The 20,162-nt window shown below is 34.8% G+C and overlaps 1 protein-coding gene across 3 annotated transcripts in view; it reads left to right on the forward strand.

Annotated features, from left to right (window-relative positions):
- LOC120773986 (furin-like protease 2) overlaps positions 1-20,162 on the forward strand; it is a 392,069-nt gene that overhangs the window by 289,724 nt on the left and 82,183 nt on the right. For all 3 annotated transcript variants that reach the window (XM_040103245.1, XM_040103246.1, XM_040103247.1), the window contains one exon: positions 9,480-10,903. In XM_040103245.1, the coding sequence (XP_039959179.1) occupies positions 9,818-10,903 (1,086 nt within the window). In that variant the 5' untranslated portion in view covers positions 9,480-9,817. The remainder of the gene's footprint in view (positions 1-9,479; positions 10,904-20,162) is intronic.

The following is a 20,162-nucleotide window of genomic DNA, read 5'->3' on the forward strand; positions in this document are numbered from 1 at the left end:
TAGAGAAGTTTCCCTGTATATATATTCATACAAATTATATGTAAGCATATATGTAATATCATAAAAATGAACCTGACCAAAATAAATACTTTTTTGATCACACTGCGTACATATTTTATAATAAATGAAATATTTTTTAATATCTTTGGAGTATAATTCTAGTCTAAAGTAGCATCGGCATTTAGATTTGAGTAAAAAGTGCTGGCCATTTAAAAAACGTTGCCTACATTTTGGGCATATTTTAGCAAAGTCACGCACCAAATTCGCTACTAATATTCAGTAAACCATTCAGATTAGTTGCCTAATCCAAAGGTGGGTTTGATAATGAAAAATATAGTCTCACTCTTCTCTGGAACACGTCTCCATATACCTACTTGGACTATACAAACAGACTATATCCTTTTGACCTCCGTAAACATCTCAAATATTATCGTCATTCAGTCGATGGGTACTTCAGACTCAGCTTGAGCCTTAGCAACCCGAAACTCTTCCTTGTTTCAGTGTAGTCTCTTATTTCAGTTAATTTTGCAAACCGAGAAATATTCTCTGAATTAAAATGTTATCCAGGTCTACAAATTTTCATCTCGGTATCAAAAAAAAAAGCTTCCGGAGGTCAGAATAGTATATATTCCTTTAATAGGAAGTTTATCGGTGGCAATTAAAAATTACTCTTTTAGCAAAATTTTATATGGAGCCAATCCAAACAATTGCCAATTTCATTTTCAGATATAAAAATATTTATGTAGATATATACAAGTATGTACCATAAGTATGGTACGTTGATATTGAATTTCGTGCTTGGCAATTCACTTTATTTGCACTTTGCCAAATTAACATCCTGTCTGCGTGACTTGCTTCGGTGCATTCACCTTTTGGTCACAGCTTTGCTCCAACAGCCGAAATCGATGGGAAAACAATCGCTGTATCTCAGTATGGCTGAATGCTATGGACTCCATTTCGACTCACTTCGGGATGTATACTGATTGAACTCGCAGCTGAAACGGTGTAAGGTGTCTTTTTTGGAGAATTCTATACTATAATATGAAGACAGTTGTCAAAGCTGGCTGTCTGAATATACATATGATTTGAAATTTAAATTGAATATGCTTCCTCTAAGAACGGAGGAAAAACGTTTAGATATCTCAGAGAATTTTGTTTGAAGTTGGGGCTCTTATCCTGGATTTTTTCCAAAATTGGACCTACAAAACGACTTCGTAGGGTATTTTTCAAGGTCCCATGGGGTCAAAAATCTCTTCAAAAAATATATACAAAAAAGTTTTGAATTTCAAATTTTAAAAAATTCATCAAAAGTCTCCATATAAAAACAAACAGCCAAACCTCTCAAAAACCACCCTTTAGCAAAAGTGTGCTCACGACTGCCACGAAAATAAGGCAGCCGCTATCGAAAAGGCATTTGAATGAATCGCGTGCACACACACACCCCCCCTCGGCCGGTTCATTTGGTGAAAAGCAAGCAGCGACATCGTTTATGAGCAAACAAAGTGCGGTGACGGCGCGGACGCCACCATTTCAATCGGCAATCTGCAGCTGTTGCGCTCAATTGCTGATTGGTGTCCACCTTCGCTTTAGTCAATGCGCGGCCTCTGCTGTCACTGATCAATGCAGCCGTTTATCGCCAGCCATCCTTTTGTCGTCACAGTGCCAACATTGCCGCTTGAATTAGTGTAGCTGCTGCAGTCAGTGAACTGGCCAAATGCAAAATTCGTCTTTTTCTACTTGGCAGTGGCAAGTGGTAAGCAGCAAGTGAAAAGATAATGCAATTTCGCGCAAGTGAGGAAATTCGTTGGCGGGAAATAGTGCTGGTGAGTGACAGCAGCATAAATCCAATTCAATTAGCCGTGGTCTGACAAATATGCGCCGTTAGCCAAATTTCAAGCATACTTGTGCTTGCGTTTGGTTATGGTGGGAGTGTTGGTAGGCATTGAAGTTATTACTTGATGTCGTCGACTTGAAAATATTTGAGATTAATAAGCATTTTTTGTTTTGTATTGGAATCCAAATATTATATATTGAATTTTTCTCTTATTTTTTTTTATTTTTATAGACTTATTCGCTTGCTTCTTAGTGTTATCAGTCTCCAGATGTGGCAAATTATAGTATGTTGCCGATATCTAGGCACTTTTTCGATTAAAAGCGCTATGCAGCATTTTTGACGATAATACAAGTTATATTTGGTTGCTTAGTTATTCATTTATTTCTCTACTAATTAAAAAGTTTTGGAATATTTGTTTGAAACCTCAATTACTTTCAATATAAGTGTCACTAGAGTACAATCAGTATATGCTTGCTATCATTACTGATCACATAATATAAACTTTGCCTACATTAAGGCATATTTTAGCCAAGCCACTAACCCACGATTTTAATATTAATATAAGTAGCAACCAAATGACTATTCGGTCAAATAATTTTGATTGAGATTATGTGTTTCTTTTCAGTTTTGTAAAAGTTTTAATGCCATCAATTTATTTTAATATAGTTCTTATTAAAGTATAGTCTGAGTTTACAAGTAAGCATTGCTGATAATTTACAATAAACGTTGCCTACATTTGGGTGTAGTGTTAGCAAAGTCAAAAACCCTAAATGTTGATAGTGATAAAGGTATTTCCGAATGTCTTATATGGCAAATAATTTGTACAATGATGAGCTTATTTAGATTGGTTTTAATTACGAGATGTATTAAAATAGTGACAGGAATTTTCCTGTTTTTTTTTGGAATACTCATTCATCTGCATTACGGTTGTCATCTTCAAAGTAGTCTGCCTTCGCTTTTATGCACTTACGCCAGCGCTTCCTCCGATCGTGAAAACACTTCTCAAACTCGACTTTTGGGATTTTCAACGATATTCATCTATGAGGTAAAACGACACTTCTTTAAGGTTCACCTTTGGTTAGAAATAAAAAAAAATTCACACGGAGCCATGGCTGGCGAATATGGCAGCTGAGGTGTCGTTATGAATACGATATTGATTTTGGCCAAGAACTCACGAACAATCAATGAAGTATGAGCTTCTAATGAACGAAAATGGTCGGGCATATAAAAACACGTCTAATTAACCTTAGCGGCCGCTAAAAACAATGTAAGCAATGAATATAGCTGAAAATTGTATCGTACTTCAAAGGCAATAAAAAAATACTGATAATTGTGCGCTCTGAGCTCGCGAGATTCTTTATTATTACTATTTTGGAACACGCTTCGTACAAATTTTATAAAAAACGGAATATTATTTAATTCGTCTAATATCTTTTCAAGATATTTCTGAGCTAGGGCAGCATCGGCATTTAGATTTGATTATAACTGCCCATCTAAAAAACGTCGCCTACATTCAGGAATATTTTAGCGAAGTCGCACACCAAATTCTCTATTACAGAACCCACCTTCAGTTCATAGTAATGCCGTAGTAAATCCTTACACATCATATACTTCAATATAAAGGTTGTATCTGAATTTTGTTTCTGCTAAAAATGTTTAAAACAATTTCATCATTTTTAATTTTTATGACACGCTTCTACTAAATTTCGAACCCTAAAATCGTCTTATTTTCCCACGGTACTTTCCTTATTACACATTTGAACATTTTAGTGCTTATTTATACCTGTCAGCTAAATGTACACATTTACGCATATATTTATAGACCTCACTAATATTACATAATATATAGAGACATCTGCATAAATATATTCCCACAATGTTCATAAATATCTTCATTGCATATTTATGACAGACGTGCAATAAATCAAGTTCAAATACAACTCCCAAAACAATATTAGCATACTAAACAATCAGCACCAGTTTGGCATTCGAGATTCATATACATAAATATCACTGCTATTGAAATTTATAGGCCGACGCCACCATTACACGCACAAACATATGTCACTCACTTCATAAACAAGTGCATAGATAAATAAAAATTGTTCGAATTGTCATATTTTTGCACGCTTTAAAGACCCTTGCATGTAGACGAGCAAGTCTTGGCCTTGATGCAAACATTTTTACGACTTAAACCTTTCGGCGACCTCCACCAGCCTTCATAAGTCTCGATAAATTCCAGCAGACGAGTAAAAGCAATACTTAAAGCCATAAAAACGTCTGTCTGCATGCTATGGTTCAAGGAATTTCCGACTGAGTTTGAAATGGCTCATAAAACGACTGGACTCTGGGGACTTAGGCGTGTTGCAAAAACTTTTGCCGAGGCGGGCGTGCGAAGGAGTGAGTGCACGTTTGAGCAGTGGCAGGCCTTTGTATTGATTTATCTGGGTTTGAGGTGGTTTTCCTTTTTGTTTATAGCTCATATCTACACTTTCTGCTAGGCCATTTGGTAAACGCGCTTTAAATATGGTATATTTTTGTTTATATAGGCAGCAACAACTTCTAGCATGTTGGTTAAGGTATTTTGTTTTCTTTCTTGTTTATACCTATTATGCAATGTAATAAACATTTTGTCTGTGTCGCTTGAAGTTGTTTAATGACTTTAATGCGGTTTTTGATAGCCCGTGAAATTTCTCGCCACAAAAAAGTTTTTCTATAAACATAGAAGCTTGTTAAAAAATTGGGTAATCTAAATATGATTGTTCTAAATATGTTGTATTAGACATATTAGGAGGCACATCTATTGAGACAGCCTAAAAGAATTTATTCTTGGAAATTTAAAAAACAATACTGTATTAATTCTTTAGGATTTTAAAAGCATATTTATACTTATGGCTTCACAAAGGACTGCTTTACATAGTAGTTGAAGAGCAAGCTCTGTATTAACCATCGTTTATTACCTCACCTCTATAAAGATTAAAAATATAAAGTGAAATTAAAAAAAAATAATTATTACTTTTCGAGGTAGGCACTATCTTCAACGGCATTCAACCTCACCAGCAGTGATTTCGGTCTTTTCCGTGGATAAATCCTGCAAAGAAAAATCTTAACTAGAATATATCCTCTATTTGAACTAGAAATAATAGAAATGTATGCACAAAATGCACTTCTACTAAGCATATTTAATCTATCAGACAATAAGTAATTTGGTTTTTGTCTTTGCTAAAAAAAATGCGCCTAATTGTAGGCAGTGCTTTTTCAAAACTTTGCAATATAATATATATAACATACCTATTGGTGGGTATAACCTATAATTTTTTTAAGAATTTTATATTCAAACTTCATCCAACACTTATTTAATATCTGCGATAAAAAAACTGACCTTGAACTAAGCAATAACTAGCGAAAAAAATATGAAAGTATCTACTAAAACAAATCAGCTGCGCGTGTGCACACTATTTTTTTTCTCTATAAGTACTTACTTCGCTAACCTTTGCGTCCAGACTAAATCTTTAACAACCCGCTAAATTTAATCCCCAGCAGATTAATAGCTTTTGCTGACAAGCTTGCCCACCTTCGCTTTGTCGATGTGTCAACTGAAATTAATGGCGGCGCTAACGCAATGTCACGCTAAGCTGACAAGACCACACAAGCGCTGTCAAAATGGTAGACACTAAATTCCAAAAACAAAAAATAGCGAAAACATCCAGCAGGCTGTACTTAATCCCTTATGTACGCTAAATGTAAGGTGCACCGGTGCGTATGAGTGACATTAATTTGAGTGTGGAAAGTAAAATTTAAACATAAACACCTACAAATTCCAGACATGTGGCAATCATTCAACGGTTAATGACTTGTCATTTGTTAAAATATAAACGAGACACACACACACCCAAACCCAAACCGTATACTAAACGGTGCCCACATACAGTTAAAACAGCATGTATGCACACACTAGCCAGTAAGCGCTCATAAATACGCGCACAAAGTAAGTGTAAAAGCATAAATGCCGTTGCTTAGAGGGAAATTTCTCACACCCACTGCCCCAAAGCATGTAACTGTGTGCCCATAAGAAGTGACTTGATGAGTAACTTGTCTCACAACAGCCTTTAAGCAGTCATGAAAGCACTTGAGCAGGTGGCTGATTAACTGCTAGAACTACGGCGCTAACAACAACAACAAAAACACTGTTGCAAAAGCGACAACGAATTTCTAAAGCATACCAGCAAAGCAAATAGCATCTTACTAACCGACTTTTAAAGCATTTTTTGCGCCACCGTCCCCTTGAGCAGGCAGTTGGCATACAATAACAATTCAGCCTCACTCGCTTCCACCTTCCACTTCTAAGAAGCATTACAGCTTAAATATGTACAAGCATATGTTCTGGCTAATGCCCACTTAACTTACCTGCAGCGAGCGTTGTTCCACTTGTTAACACACCCTAATCCACACTCATATATGTAAGTAGTTATTTACAGCCCGCCCCCCTGCACATGCTGTTTATTGTGTCAGCACTAACGGTATATTTGCGCTCATGCATTGTAGTTGTGATTTTAGCATTCACTTCCTCTTTCATTGTTATTATTATTGTTATATATGCTTTGTGTACGTGCGTGTTGCACATTTTCCTTTGTCACTTTTTATGCGCGTTGCGTGGCACTCTTTTAGCAGGATGCGTGCAACATTTTATTGTATTGTGTAATAGGAAACCATACTCGGAAAATTGTTATTACGCACAATACTCATTTAGCGGCGCCATCAAAAGTGTGTGTTTGTATATCCCTTTATCATTCCGGCTTTCTATTATTGGAGTGTTGAAAGGTGTGGTCTTTGCCACAGCCTCAGTCTGCACTTAGGACTGTTACTTAGAATACAAACTATGAGGCGTAGACCGAATTAGAGGTTTATGACGTATATTTGTAACAGTTAATGCGCCTGTAAGATAGCAAAAGCTTAGAGAATGAGAGATATTGTATTAAAAGTTGATTGATGGTTATGTCACTTAATTTTGACCCAAAAATCGGTTTACTTTCATATTTAATTCGGTTATATCTTTAGAAATAACAATCTAATGTCATAAAACGAAAACCCAAATAGATTTCGAGTTACATCTCTCTATAGGGTGACCAATTATATTGACGCTGACAATTTTTAATTTTTTTTCGACCGCAGGTCAGTGGACAAACGAAATATCTTCTAGAGAACTTTCTTTTAGAATTCATCTACGGAAAAAGCCGAAATCACTGCAGTAGGTGGAGAACCCCTATTCCGAAATTATCCTCTTTTTATCCTGCACCCTTTTAACTTCATCCTAAAGAACCTCACAAGATGTCAGTAATAGGTCCTTTGTATTCTCCGGAAACCGTAATTTACCACCTTGCTATTTTGAAATGTTTTCGCTTGATATATGTATTACTACTTCGGTTTGGTTATGTTAGAGATTATACTTGTAGAGTTTCACAGCAGTCCTTTTAAATAATGGAAAATACCTAAAGGCGGCTCAAAATCTACAAATATCGACAGAGGATTTTGAGTCATTTGGAAATATGTTCAGACGCTCTTTCGCTTGTGTACCAAGTTGTTTTTACCTTAGCATCTTAATGATGCTTGACAACCGGAAGGATCATTACACCTTACTTTAGTGCCAATAACTTCGACAATTGACCAGAGAATTTTTTTTTGGTCGTCCTACATTGCCTTTGAAAAATCAGCGCTTAGAACACCTCTACTCAGGACGAGACGAATTTTGCTGAAAGTAACTTAATGAAACTACGGATCAGATGCAACTTGAAACCACGTAAATGTTGTGTAACACTCACGAGCTCTGGTAAAGTCATCTGACAAGTTTGTTTAGGTAGTTTGCTTCACAGTTCCTTACGATTCCGCTCTGACTACTCACCCAAACAAGTCCTATTACTCTGTAGATACAATTTATAATGGGCCTACGCACTCCAATCCGCAGTCCTGAGCTAATACCAATTTTACGGCTCTGCTTATGGAGTGACGGATACCTTTCTGAAGCAGCCCGCACTTTGGAGCAGTATGTCCACGGCTTCTATTCCCCTGAGCTGAGAGCAGATCCCCTTTTCCCGCCACATGCTCCCCAAAGGTATGAGCGCAGAGAAATAATAATAAAAAGTCGGCTCTGCTTTGAAGTTATCGGTATTGAAGTTAAAGTTATGAAGATTTTCAGAGTATTCATAACCTAGAATCGTTCAAATGTTACGATTTATGATTATACTAAGAATCAAGACTGTTTTTCTATAAGCTTGAAATGAGAGTTGATACCAAGATCTCCGTGGACGCAAAGCGTTCGTTTACGGAACATTTATATTTTGTTCGAGGGTATGGGTGCAGAGTAACTACCATTGCAAGTTGATTCGGTGCTCTAGATTAACGTCAGTGAAGGCGAAAAACTTCATATTGTCTATAGAAGACTTATGACCCCTACATGTTTCACACTTCTAATTTTTTCAGCTTTTCATTGGCTTGTGACCACTTAGCTCTCTGTTGATCCGCTGAACAACATTGAGTATCTAAAAAAAACCCAAGCAGTAACATGCCTCGCTCGTATATCTTTGAAATACTATATCTTTGTAGTGAAGATGACCTCATCATTCACCAAGTCTCCTTGGTAGCTCCCGAGCTGATGATTTTGGGTATGATATAGTATCATAACTATTTCAACCTTGAAGCTTGTTCAATAGCTATTAAGAATGGCATCTAAGCTCTGAAGTAAGCATATATAGGCTATGTCCTGTAAGCAAAATGCATATGCGTTCTTAAGAACCCACCTAGCATTAGTTTATATCACTTCGTTTCATAAGTTTTCCACGATGTTTAACACCTCGGCCTCGGCTTTTCAGATATTGATCAGAAATTTGACCTTTTCTCTCCGAATAGCTGCTTTACAAACCTGCCAATAAATTTGTTTCTTTGTTTGGAAAATTTATGTATTTTATAAGATATCTTCTGGAAATTTGAAGTGGACGATTTTTCAGTGCGGAGCTAAGTAGAATCCCCGAAAAAGTTGTTTCGATCGGTTCACTTTGGCATGTAGCTGCCATATAAACTCGCCTGAATGAAAAACTCATTTATTTGAGTATTATTACGCTCTAACATTAGAATCTCCGAAAAGATTATTGAGTTCGGACAACATGAGCATATATGTAGCTACCATAACAATTAACAGACAAAGTCTTGGGAAAGGAAAATGTTTAGAAAAAACTTTGTAAACATTCTAAAACGAAATATTGTTAACGGAGTTTTGTTGAAGTTCTCCAAAAAATTGGTGTCAGGATAAGCACTACTTAAAGCGTATGTTTTCACTAAGCCTTAGTTTGCCAAACTGGGTGATTTATTCAGAGCATTACACTGAATTTAGCCAAGCTTTTTTTCCTATTTTCTCTAACTTTTATTTTACATTTTTAGTTTAAGGATATAAACTGTAGTTCCAAATTTCGAAATTTAAAATTCGAAATCGGAAATTCGAAATTGAAAATTCGTAATCGAAAATTCGAAATTGAAAATTCGAAATCGAAAATTCGAAACTGAAAATTCGAAATTAAAGTTCTAAACCGAACTCATCCCGTGACAATTACTAAGAATGCATAATTACAATTTCTCTCTCTTTTCTTTTTTCCAGTCGCACGCATTCCAATTTATGCTGAAAATGTATTCGAACGCAGGATAGCAGCGTTTGCCTAACAACCAACAACTACAGCAACAACTAAAATTTCGGAACATTTTTTTTGTTTCAACTACGCTACAAATACCGCACGCATGTGGCAACGAAATTCGACGCAACAACCGCAACAACACCACACAATTTGCATTTTAGACACAATAATATTTACAACAATACCAACGGCAACAAATTGCAACAGGCGGAATTGAAAAGTGCACGTACACGTACATAAACAACGACTCACCACCCCCCCAAACTCCCCAACAACAACAACAACGTGCGTGTCAAAGGCAACTATGCATTTGACACACCACAACAACAACGATGATGAATGTGACAATTCAATATCATCAATAAAGGCGACAACTGCAGCAACAAACACTTGCCACACACGTTGCAACGCAGGCAAACTGCAGCAACAATATCGACAAGAACAACTAAATCAGCAAGTGCAACAAAGTGCCAGTGGGAGCAGGCATAATAAGCTTAGCGGCCGTTGTTGCCACACTGCTGCAGCACAGCAACGCGAAAATGTTGCACAAATACGAAAATGGTGCGACCGACCACGAGTGTTAGCAGCACCATGCCAGCGGCCAACAAGCACGCGTGCAACAACAACAGCACGTGTAGCCGCCAGCAAACGCAAAGTGTGGACCCATGCGGCCTGCAACACATTGGCCACACTGCTACAAAGTAGCAACTTTTTTACTTATGCTTTTGTTGTTGTAATATTTTTAAGCAGCTACAATGTGGCAACTGTGCGCGCAGTCAGCGATAGCGTCATCGGCACGCCCAGCAACAACCAAGCGCCAATTAGTCAAATTGTAAATACAAATAGCAACAACAACAATACCAACAGCATCAGCAGCACCAGCAGGAGTAGTAACGACCCAACTAGCAGTAATTATCGCGATATGTCGAAGCACCGCGCAGCGGACGCCTATCAATATGATGTTATTAACAATAGCAACAACAACAACAACAATGATGAGAATATTAATAAAAATTACAACCACAACAACACGGCTGTCAACATCATACTAAGTGATTATAGTGAAGCCTTCGCCAGCCTCGTGGCCGCGGGGCCACTAAATGACGCCAACAACAACAACATCAGCAGCAGCAGCGGCAACAGCGCCGAGAGTGGCACACTCAACGACGGTGGCAATAATAATATTACTAAAGCATTCCAGTCCGGCGCAGTGTCTAATGATGATGATGCGCCGTTCGAGCTGTCCGATGAGCTATTGGATAGCCTGCGTGGCACGCACAGCTTGCCGCAGCAACCAATGTATACGAACGACTTTGCGGTGCACATACCAGCTGGCAGGCAAATGGCCGACTTAATTGCCAATAAATATGGATTCATCAACGAAGGCCAGGTGAGTAATATGAGTGCATTGCGGTCATATGCGAATATGTGTGCCGATGTGTGTGTGTGTGTTGCGAAATATGATATGCGTCATGTGATATCCGTAACATTTTTGAGCCTCTCTTCCGGAAATAATGATTTTTGAGGTTGTGTGTGTAACATGCGCAAATTTTTCATACAATTTTGCATACTAATTGCATTGGCCGTTATGAGAGCAAATTTGAAGCTCCAAAATGTTAGATTATTATATTAGCAAGGCAGATATTTAATGAGTGAGTCGTATCATACTAAATTTTTATATAGTGATAATGGCTTATGTATGCTATAACTAAGATCTGATTGCCGACGACTGTTAATTTCGCATTGCTCGGAAAATAATCACATATTTCCCAAGAGGTCAACAAAAACATTGCCTACATTTGCGAGCCGATATTTATTTTTTCTGAACTTAACGAATATCTCAAGCCAACATAGCCAAGATTTCCTTAACAGCGCTTTTCAAAGAAGATTAGCTCAATACGTTAGCTCATAGAGCCAATAAAGCTTTCTTACAAGTAATCGGAGAAGGAGTTATACCAATCTTTGTGACTAACTTAGTCTTAACTTCTTTTGTTTTTTGTTTTTTTAGAAAATCGCAATAATTTTTGAACAATATTTTTTGTTTACTGTCTCATTGAAAAAATAATTGGGAGTGAATACATTTCTTAGAGTGTTTCGATATGTCACTGGAACATAACCCCTCAAGGCGAAAAGTAAAATCCATATTACTCTTCAAAACCCCATTATATGTATACGGTATAATTTAGCTGACTTGGGTAAATGTCTGGCTCTTATATTTGATATTCTACTGTAAGAGAGAATACATGGTAATAACGGTTTTCAAAAAATATTATGTCAACACAAGGTCAGCAAGGCTAGACACAGGCTGAGAAAAAGTTATCCAAATATCTCAGGCTAACCTGCATGCTCTTCTGAGATGGCCGATGTGTTTTAATGTAATGTGTTGTTGTGACATTCAGAATAAACTATGGAATTATTGTAGGAATTTCCAACCTCTGGTAGGCTACAAGCATACAATCTTAGCCACACTCCCGCTGCTCTCTGACAAAAATCGTATAGAGTGTGTCGAAAAAAATTACAGAAATTCGTGCCAAAATAAGTCCTACGTAATACGTTCTAAAATTTTGTTTGGATGTTTTTCCGCTATTTCGGCATTTTAAGTGTGGTGTTTATATTTTTTCCGATAGGTGGCAACCCTATTCGGTAATATTTCTTACACTAATAATTCAAATTTTTCTTTTGAGTATGGTTTGTTCAACCAGTTTAGTTTCTGGAGTTTAATATTTTAATTTTTTCTCCAGGTGGCAACTTTATTGCTTAATATTTCTTATATAAAGACTTCTAAATTTCTTTTTGTATATGTTTTCTTCGTACATTTCAGCATTTCATGAGTGCTATTTTTAAACTCTTGCATAGATGGCAACTCTGTGCCATAGTATATTTTATACAAAAGCTGCTAAAGTACTTATTGAGCATATTTTGATCGATCGTTGTAGCATTTCAAGAGTAATATTTTTATTTCTTTTATAAGTGGCAACTCTATACCAAAATATATCCCAGATAATTCGTTCTAAACAATACTTGGGTGTTTTTTCCTATGTTTTGCCATTTTAAGAGTGGCATTTTTATTTTTTCGATAGGTGGCAAACCTATCCGTTAATATTTCTTATACAAAAATTTGGAAAAAAACTTTTTTTAGTATGTTTTGTTCGTTCCTTTTACTTTCTAGAGATTAATATTTTTATTTGGCAACTCTATTCCATAATATATTTTTTTTATAAAAGTTGCTAAAATATTTAATGAACATACATATTTTGCACGATCATTGGAGCATTTCTAGAGTAATATTTATATTTTCAAATAAGTGGCAAAATATGTTCTACATAATTCCTTCTAAAATATTTTTTGGATATTTTTTCCACTCTTTTGGCATTTTAACAGCGGTAGTTTTATTTTTCTATAGCTGGCAACCCTATTCGAAAATATCTCTTATCAAAGAATTGGAGCTTTTTTGAATATTTTTGGTTCCATAATTTTAGCTTTTAGAGATTAATATTTTTATTTTTCTTCTAGGTGGCAACTCTATTTTTTAATATTTCGTATATAAAGAATTATAAATTTCTTCTTTTATATTTTTTTGTACGCACATTTCAGCATTTCAAGAGTTGTGTTTTTTTATGAATAAGTGGCAACTCTGTTTTCAAAATTATTCTATATTTGAATATGAGAAGCCTTTGAATAACTAAAATCAGCGCCTAAAGTTGCCCGCAAAATGCAATTTTCAAATATTCTCTATTTTGGTCATTTCCGTTATTTATGACTTGATTTACTCGATGTAGTATAAAACCGAAAATTTGCCACAATCTATGATATAGCGGTTATATGAGGCGAACATGGACATATACCACACACACATGCGCACACACAAGTTCACTTTATTCTGCCGCTCTTTGTTAAACACCCTGCAGAGCGCAAATTAAATATTATTTATTGCTACAATGTCAATAATAATTTTATTGCAAACTCACGCAAGTGGAAACCAACAAAAATGGTCTACAATGACCAGCCAAAATCTGCAAGAGAAAAAAATAGCATTTAACAGCTAATTTGATGGCATTATATTGGTGAGCGTGTTGGCCGCAATTACACAAACACATGCATAGACACACATAAGTACACACACCGAATATTATTTACGCACTTCGCTTGTGTTGCGCGGCATTAGTGTGTGCGTAAATGCTTACATAAACTGTTACAATGTCTGCTATGCACACACATAGACACACGGACACTCACAGTACCAATCATTTGGTGTATGAAATAAATAATATTTAATAAAGCGAACAAAAGCCATTGCTGATGGCTTACTTTGTATAGGCGCGCAGCATTATGTTCCGAACTTACATGCTTTAATTATCGGCGCTTTTGTTTTCGCAAAAATGTCACTTAATTTTCCCAACGCTCCATTTTGCTGGCCATTTCATCGAATGCGTAAACAAGGCAATTCGATTGTCAATAAAATAAACACATCTGCAGCGAGGGCAACAAAAGGAAAAATAGCTTCAATAAACATGGGAAATATTGGCATCAAAAATAAATTTTCGGAATCTTTTGTACAAAAAAATTACATTGTGGCCAAAAATTACCGGAAATCGTAAATAAAACGCAAAATATATAATTATTCAGCAATATTTATTTTGTCGCCTTCAAGGTTCAAAATAATCTCCACCTGATGTAATTCACTTATACCAACGATTTTTTCAGTCCTTGGCTCTTTATAAACCCGTTTTGGGATGGCCTTCAGCTTCTTTAGCGAAATTTTTTATCTCTTCGATCGACTGAAAACGAGTTCTACGGAGTAGCAGTTTTCATTTGTGGAACAAGAAAAAGTCACGAGGAGCCAAATATGGTAAATACCGTGGTTGTTCGATGATATTAATTGCGTTTTTGGCTTTAAATTCGGTCACAATCGTGGTTTGATGCGTTGGTGCCTCATCAATGTTGTGAAATTCATGATTAGTTCTTCCAAAGTTACGGCCGTTTTCCACGGATGTTCACATACAAACGCCTCAATATGAACAAATAGAACTCCTTATTGACTCCCTTTCCTTCCGGAGCAAATTCGCGATGCACCAAACCACGAATATCGAAAAAAAGCAGTGAGAATAATCTTGATTTTTGAGCGGCTGATTTTTTTTATGTTTTGGCTGGTTTTTTCCCCTCCATTCCGATAATGATTGGCTTGTGTGCCTGTCAAACTGATAAACCCATGTCCATGAATGTGTGATCGGAATTCGCACGATCAAGCATATCCATAGAGACCTGTTTACGGTATTCTTTTTTATAAAAGTTCAGCAAAATATCAAAATACCCAACAAAATCATTCCAACGGACCCAGAAGAGACTTCGAGCTCTCTTGCCATCTTTCCAAAACTTGCTTGACGTTTTTCAAGCACCTATCCATCACTCTTTTAATATTTTCATCAGTTGAAGAAGTCAAAGCTTGTACAGAATGTGGTATGTTTTCAGCGATCCCTCGCTCGTCGTTGAAGGCTTTGTACCACTCTTAGGCTTGTAGTTTTGATAAAACTAAATCACTATAAGCCTTTTCCAATATTCGCAAAGTTTCGGCACATGAAATTTGGTTAGAAATACAAAATTTGAGATAAATTCTTTGTTCGATATTTCTACTCATTGTAAACATTGCAACACTCCACTGAGGTGTACCAACTTAAGCTGTAATTAAACTGGTTGACAGATCGCGCTCATATTTGTCAAAGTAATTAAGAACAGTCATACCAAGTTGAAAAATATTTTTTTTGAGTGTCATTTACCTGGGGAATTTAATTACAATTTCAAGGTGCTTTTTTGTCACAATGTAGATATATTTCTTTGATTATAAATTCTCTTACCTAAATTTTAACTTTTTTTTGTCAGTCCGGGTGAATTTTGATACATCCTGTTCAAGGTATAAATATGCAAAAACATACATGGGCGTTAAACTGTCTGAAATATACTTATTATAAATGCACAGTTTTAGTAATATGGTGGTAACGCTTTCATTTACCTCATATAACAATTCTTTTTGCCAATAGTATAAATTTTATTTCTTATAATGAAGAGTATATGTACATATATTTTTATTTGAGTGCTTATTTTTCTATTTATTTGTCGCATTTTGCGACGATTTGCGTTTACATGTACATGCTGCTTTACTATATATTTAGATATATATATATTAATATAATAACATGTACCGATACATATATGCGACTATGTTAAAAATTGTATTTATGTACGCATTTTCATTCCTAAATATTATATATCCTACATATACATTGTTCTTTCGAGTTTAAACGCACACATGGGTGTATAAGTTTTACTCACACTTGCCACACATGCCCACTCGCCTGGCTGTCATAAATTTGATATTAAATAAGTAATGACTCTCCAGTGAGCTATGTGTTTTGCAATAACAGCAACGAATAAATCAATTTTGAATTTATGTTTCCGGCACCGAAATGCTAAAAATAGTAAAAGGCGCGAAGCCAAGTAACAAAATGTAAATAAAACAAGAAAAAACGTTAACTTCGGCTGCACCGAAGCTAATATACCCTGCCCAGGTGCATTTCTTTTAGTAACTATGTTTTCAGTTTGTATGGAAGCTATATGCTATAGTAATCCGATCTGAACATTTTTTTCGGAGATTACATTGTTGCCTTAGAAAATAATCTATACCAAATTTGGTGAAGATATGTTGTCAAATGTGAAAGTTTTCCATACAAGAACTTGATTCCGATCGTTCAGTTTATATGGCAGCTATATGTTATAGTTAACCGATCTGAACAATTTCTTCGGAGATTACATTGTTGTCTTTGAAAATAACATATACCAAATTTCGTGAATATATCTTGTCAAATGTGAAAGTTTTCCATACAAGCATTTGATTCCGATCGTTCAGTTTGTATGGCAGCTATATGTTATAGTGGTCCAATATATTATATATATTGATATGTTGTCAAATGTGAAAGTTTTCCATACAAGAACTTGATTCTGATCGTTCATTTTATATGGCAGCTATATGTTATAGTTAACCGATCTAAACATTTTCTTCGGAGATTACATTGTTGCCTTAGAAAATAATCTATACCAAATTTCGTGAATATATCTTGTCAAATGTGAAAGTTTTCCATACAAGCATTTGATTCCGATCGTTCAGTTTGTATGGCAGCTATATGTTATAGTGGTCCGATATCGGCCGTTCCGACAAATGAGCAGCTTCTTGAAGAGAAAATGACGTTTGCAAAATTTCAAAACGATATCTTAAAAACTGAGGGACTAGTTCGTATATATACAGACAGACAGACAGACAGACGGACATGGCTAAATTGACACAGCTCAACATACTGATCATTTATATATATACTTTATAGGGTCTCCGACGCTTCTTTCTGGGTGTTACAAACATCGTGACAAACTTAATATACCCTGTTCAGTGTATAAATATATTTATATGTACATTATAGGAGTATGTATACATATATCCGTATATAATATTTTTAAATATGCGCAATATGGCTTAAAATTTCGTTTAGATGTTTCGGCTATATATATATGTACATATAGTATATAGATAACACACTCTAGATGAAAATGTATTTACTGAACTTTAAGCTTAGATAAGCGCTTCTAGCAGTTTTAAAAAATTTCTTTTAATTTTTTTTTTTTGTTTTATTAGTTAGTTATTGGGAAATTTTATATAAAAGCTATGTAGGATTGCCACATTAGTTGGTTACTTTTAACTGTATATACATGTAGGAAGTAGAAGAGGAAATTCAAGGAAGATAATGTAAAAAATACTGAAATTATCAAAATTTCTATTTCTTTTTACGCAGACAGTTTTTTTTTGGCCACATGTGGAATAGTTTTTCCAGCATAGTCTATAATTTCTTCTCAATAACGCCCAAATTCAACTTTCTAAACGGTTCATGGTCAGCATAAATCATTTATTTGACATATCTCAAATAAAAGTTGTATATTGAAGTCAAATTATATGACCTCGTTGGCTGAATAGACTATATACCTTGCTGCCATACCACACTTAAAGCTTTTAGTACTTCGTCAATGGTTATTGACATGAAGAACCGAATAATCGAGAATTTTTAGTCCCCATCTATGGCGGTAATATTCTTTCCAAGTTTCAGTTCTAGTGATGTACCAAGTACAAGACATAATTCTTGACATAAACATCGAAGGTATATTTATAGTTTGACAGCCATCACTGTTAGTCATTGTGTACCTTAAAAAATATGTCAACTCTGAAATTTCAGTTTTTGCCCCAAAAATAAGGATCAATCTGCCTGTTTACAGCTCTTAATTTTTAGGATTTTTTTATATTTTGTATTGAAGATGTAAACTTTGGAAAAATAATAATCTTTTGCCAAATATTTCGCTCCACAACAAACGGTCTTCATATTTTTTTTCCATAAAAACATTTTTTTAAAATGTATACGCTATTAATGTCTCATATCAAATCACCTGAGAATTCATTGAACTGTTTTATACATTATAAGTTGCTCATGCAACATGGTGTACTGTATGAATGCAATATATTTGATGCATAATTTTAACTGCGTATAACTTTAAAAGCAATGATTGTATGAAACAGTGATCCAGTTCTCGTTTTAGAACGATTTCGATTCGAAAGTCACTTTTTTCAAAATTGTTGACTTATTTATTTTGAATCAAAAACTCCTGTAAATAAAATAGTATACGGGAAAAGTAAGGTGATTTAGGTTAATTAATTAGGTTAAACTTCAAGTGGTGTTTTTAAAAAAATCATCTTAGGAAAACAGGCACCCTAATGCATATATAATTTCTTCATAAAAGATATTTTTAAATAGTTTACTTCCTTGGTGAAATTATAAGGGCTTCTTATATAAGCAATCGGTTCAAAAGTTACACTAAAGCCTAATTAATAAATATACTGCTTTCCATTACCTCATTTTTTAGCTTTTACAGATTTTTCGAAATAATTTAATATTTTTGAATTACTTAAATTTTTGTTTTTTATTTTTAATTTTTATTATGGGTTCAAGTGCTCGTCTTTTTGCTAGAACTGGTTATAAATTCTGAATATTCGCAAATATTTTCAAATATTATCAAATATTTTGTAAAAAAATTTAGCTCTTCCTTTCTTGTAGCTTTTAATATTTCTATAATATAAAAATATGGAAAATTTTAAAAGGCTTAAAAAGAATTACAATTGCGATCCAAAAATATTTGGCTGAATAATAAATACATATGCGCTTTACATTTAGTGCAAATATTTTGTATTTGCAATATATTTCTTTATATCTACACTTTTTTTGCTAGAGCATGAAATTTTATACAGCTTCAGTGATAATTTGCAGCAGCCTGTTATTTAATAATAAAACAAACGAATTTAAAAACAAATGGAATGAATAAAAAACTTTTCGTTGAGGAAAAAAGTAGACATAAAACTGACTTTTTGTTTGATTGTTTACTTCGTGGCAATAAAAATTTCATTACTGATTGTTGTTATGTGCACACACAAGAAACAATAAAATATTAGTATTTAAGAAATTAATACGAGGGATATATACAATATAAAGAAATTTTGAAATGTCAATATTCGAATACATATTTCATTAACTTACAAAATATTACGTAAAATCAATGACAATGAAAATAACACATAAATTGCAGCACAAATGCGGCATTCTTTCTTTGTAAACAGAGTTATTGACAATAAAAGTTATTTTTTTACGCCTCATTCCCTTTGACTTTTCAAGACTTCAGGTTGGCTTATAGTTCCCAGTTTGCATTTGAATATTCGCAATATTCTTTGACAAGCTTAAACCTAAATATCCTTTTAGTTCAAAATCATTTTTATCGATGTTTGGCTGTACGTATAATCGCCTCTCTTACATCTATCAATACAAAACGTTCAGAAAAAGTTATAATTGGAATATTCTTATAAATAGCAATGGACAACAAATTTGGGGTAGTTGGAGAATTTGGTAATGAGATAAAGTTGTAGATTTTTCACACTCAATGGCTGTATTTAGGACTAACTCGAGTTAGAATCCTATTCCTACTAACCTGAAGGTAAAATTTCTAATAACAGTCATCCCTTTTTAGATAATGGCATATACGTGTAGTTAACCTTATTTGCTATATCATTTATCGATCATATAGATGACCGTAAATAGAAGAGAAAACTCAATAAGTGTGATTATTATTTAAATATACCATATACCATAGTGAGCGGTGAGCAAATTTTTTTTCGAAGTGGTCGCCTTTTGCTTTCGAACAAATCTTCAAACGATTCGGCCATCAAGAAAAGCTCGCATAGTTTCTGTTAGTACTCGTATTGAAGACGGTAAGCGAACCAAGGTTTTCTAATTCTCTCCAAATTTCGATAGAATATTCAATAGACTGTGTTCTCCAAATCTGACCACAAATTGTAGTTAATGGATTCGAATCTAGACGGCCAATCATCTGTAGCTATGAAACCAAGAATATTGCTTTTAAGTTGCTGATGGATGGTTTTTGCCTTATGTGCGGGAGCAAAATATTTCTGCAATTCACCGCTGTCCATCTAAGAGAGTATTACATACAAGTAGATGTCTTACCACGCCTTCTAAAATATCTGGCTAGACAATTTTTGTTCAATTTTTACTTTA

Source organism: Bactrocera tryoni, chromosome 4 (assembly GCF_016617805.1).
Source record: "Bactrocera tryoni isolate S06 chromosome 4, CSIRO_BtryS06_freeze2, whole genome shotgun sequence".
Classification (NCBI taxonomy): domain Eukaryota; kingdom Metazoa; phylum Arthropoda; class Insecta; order Diptera; family Tephritidae; genus Bactrocera; species Bactrocera tryoni.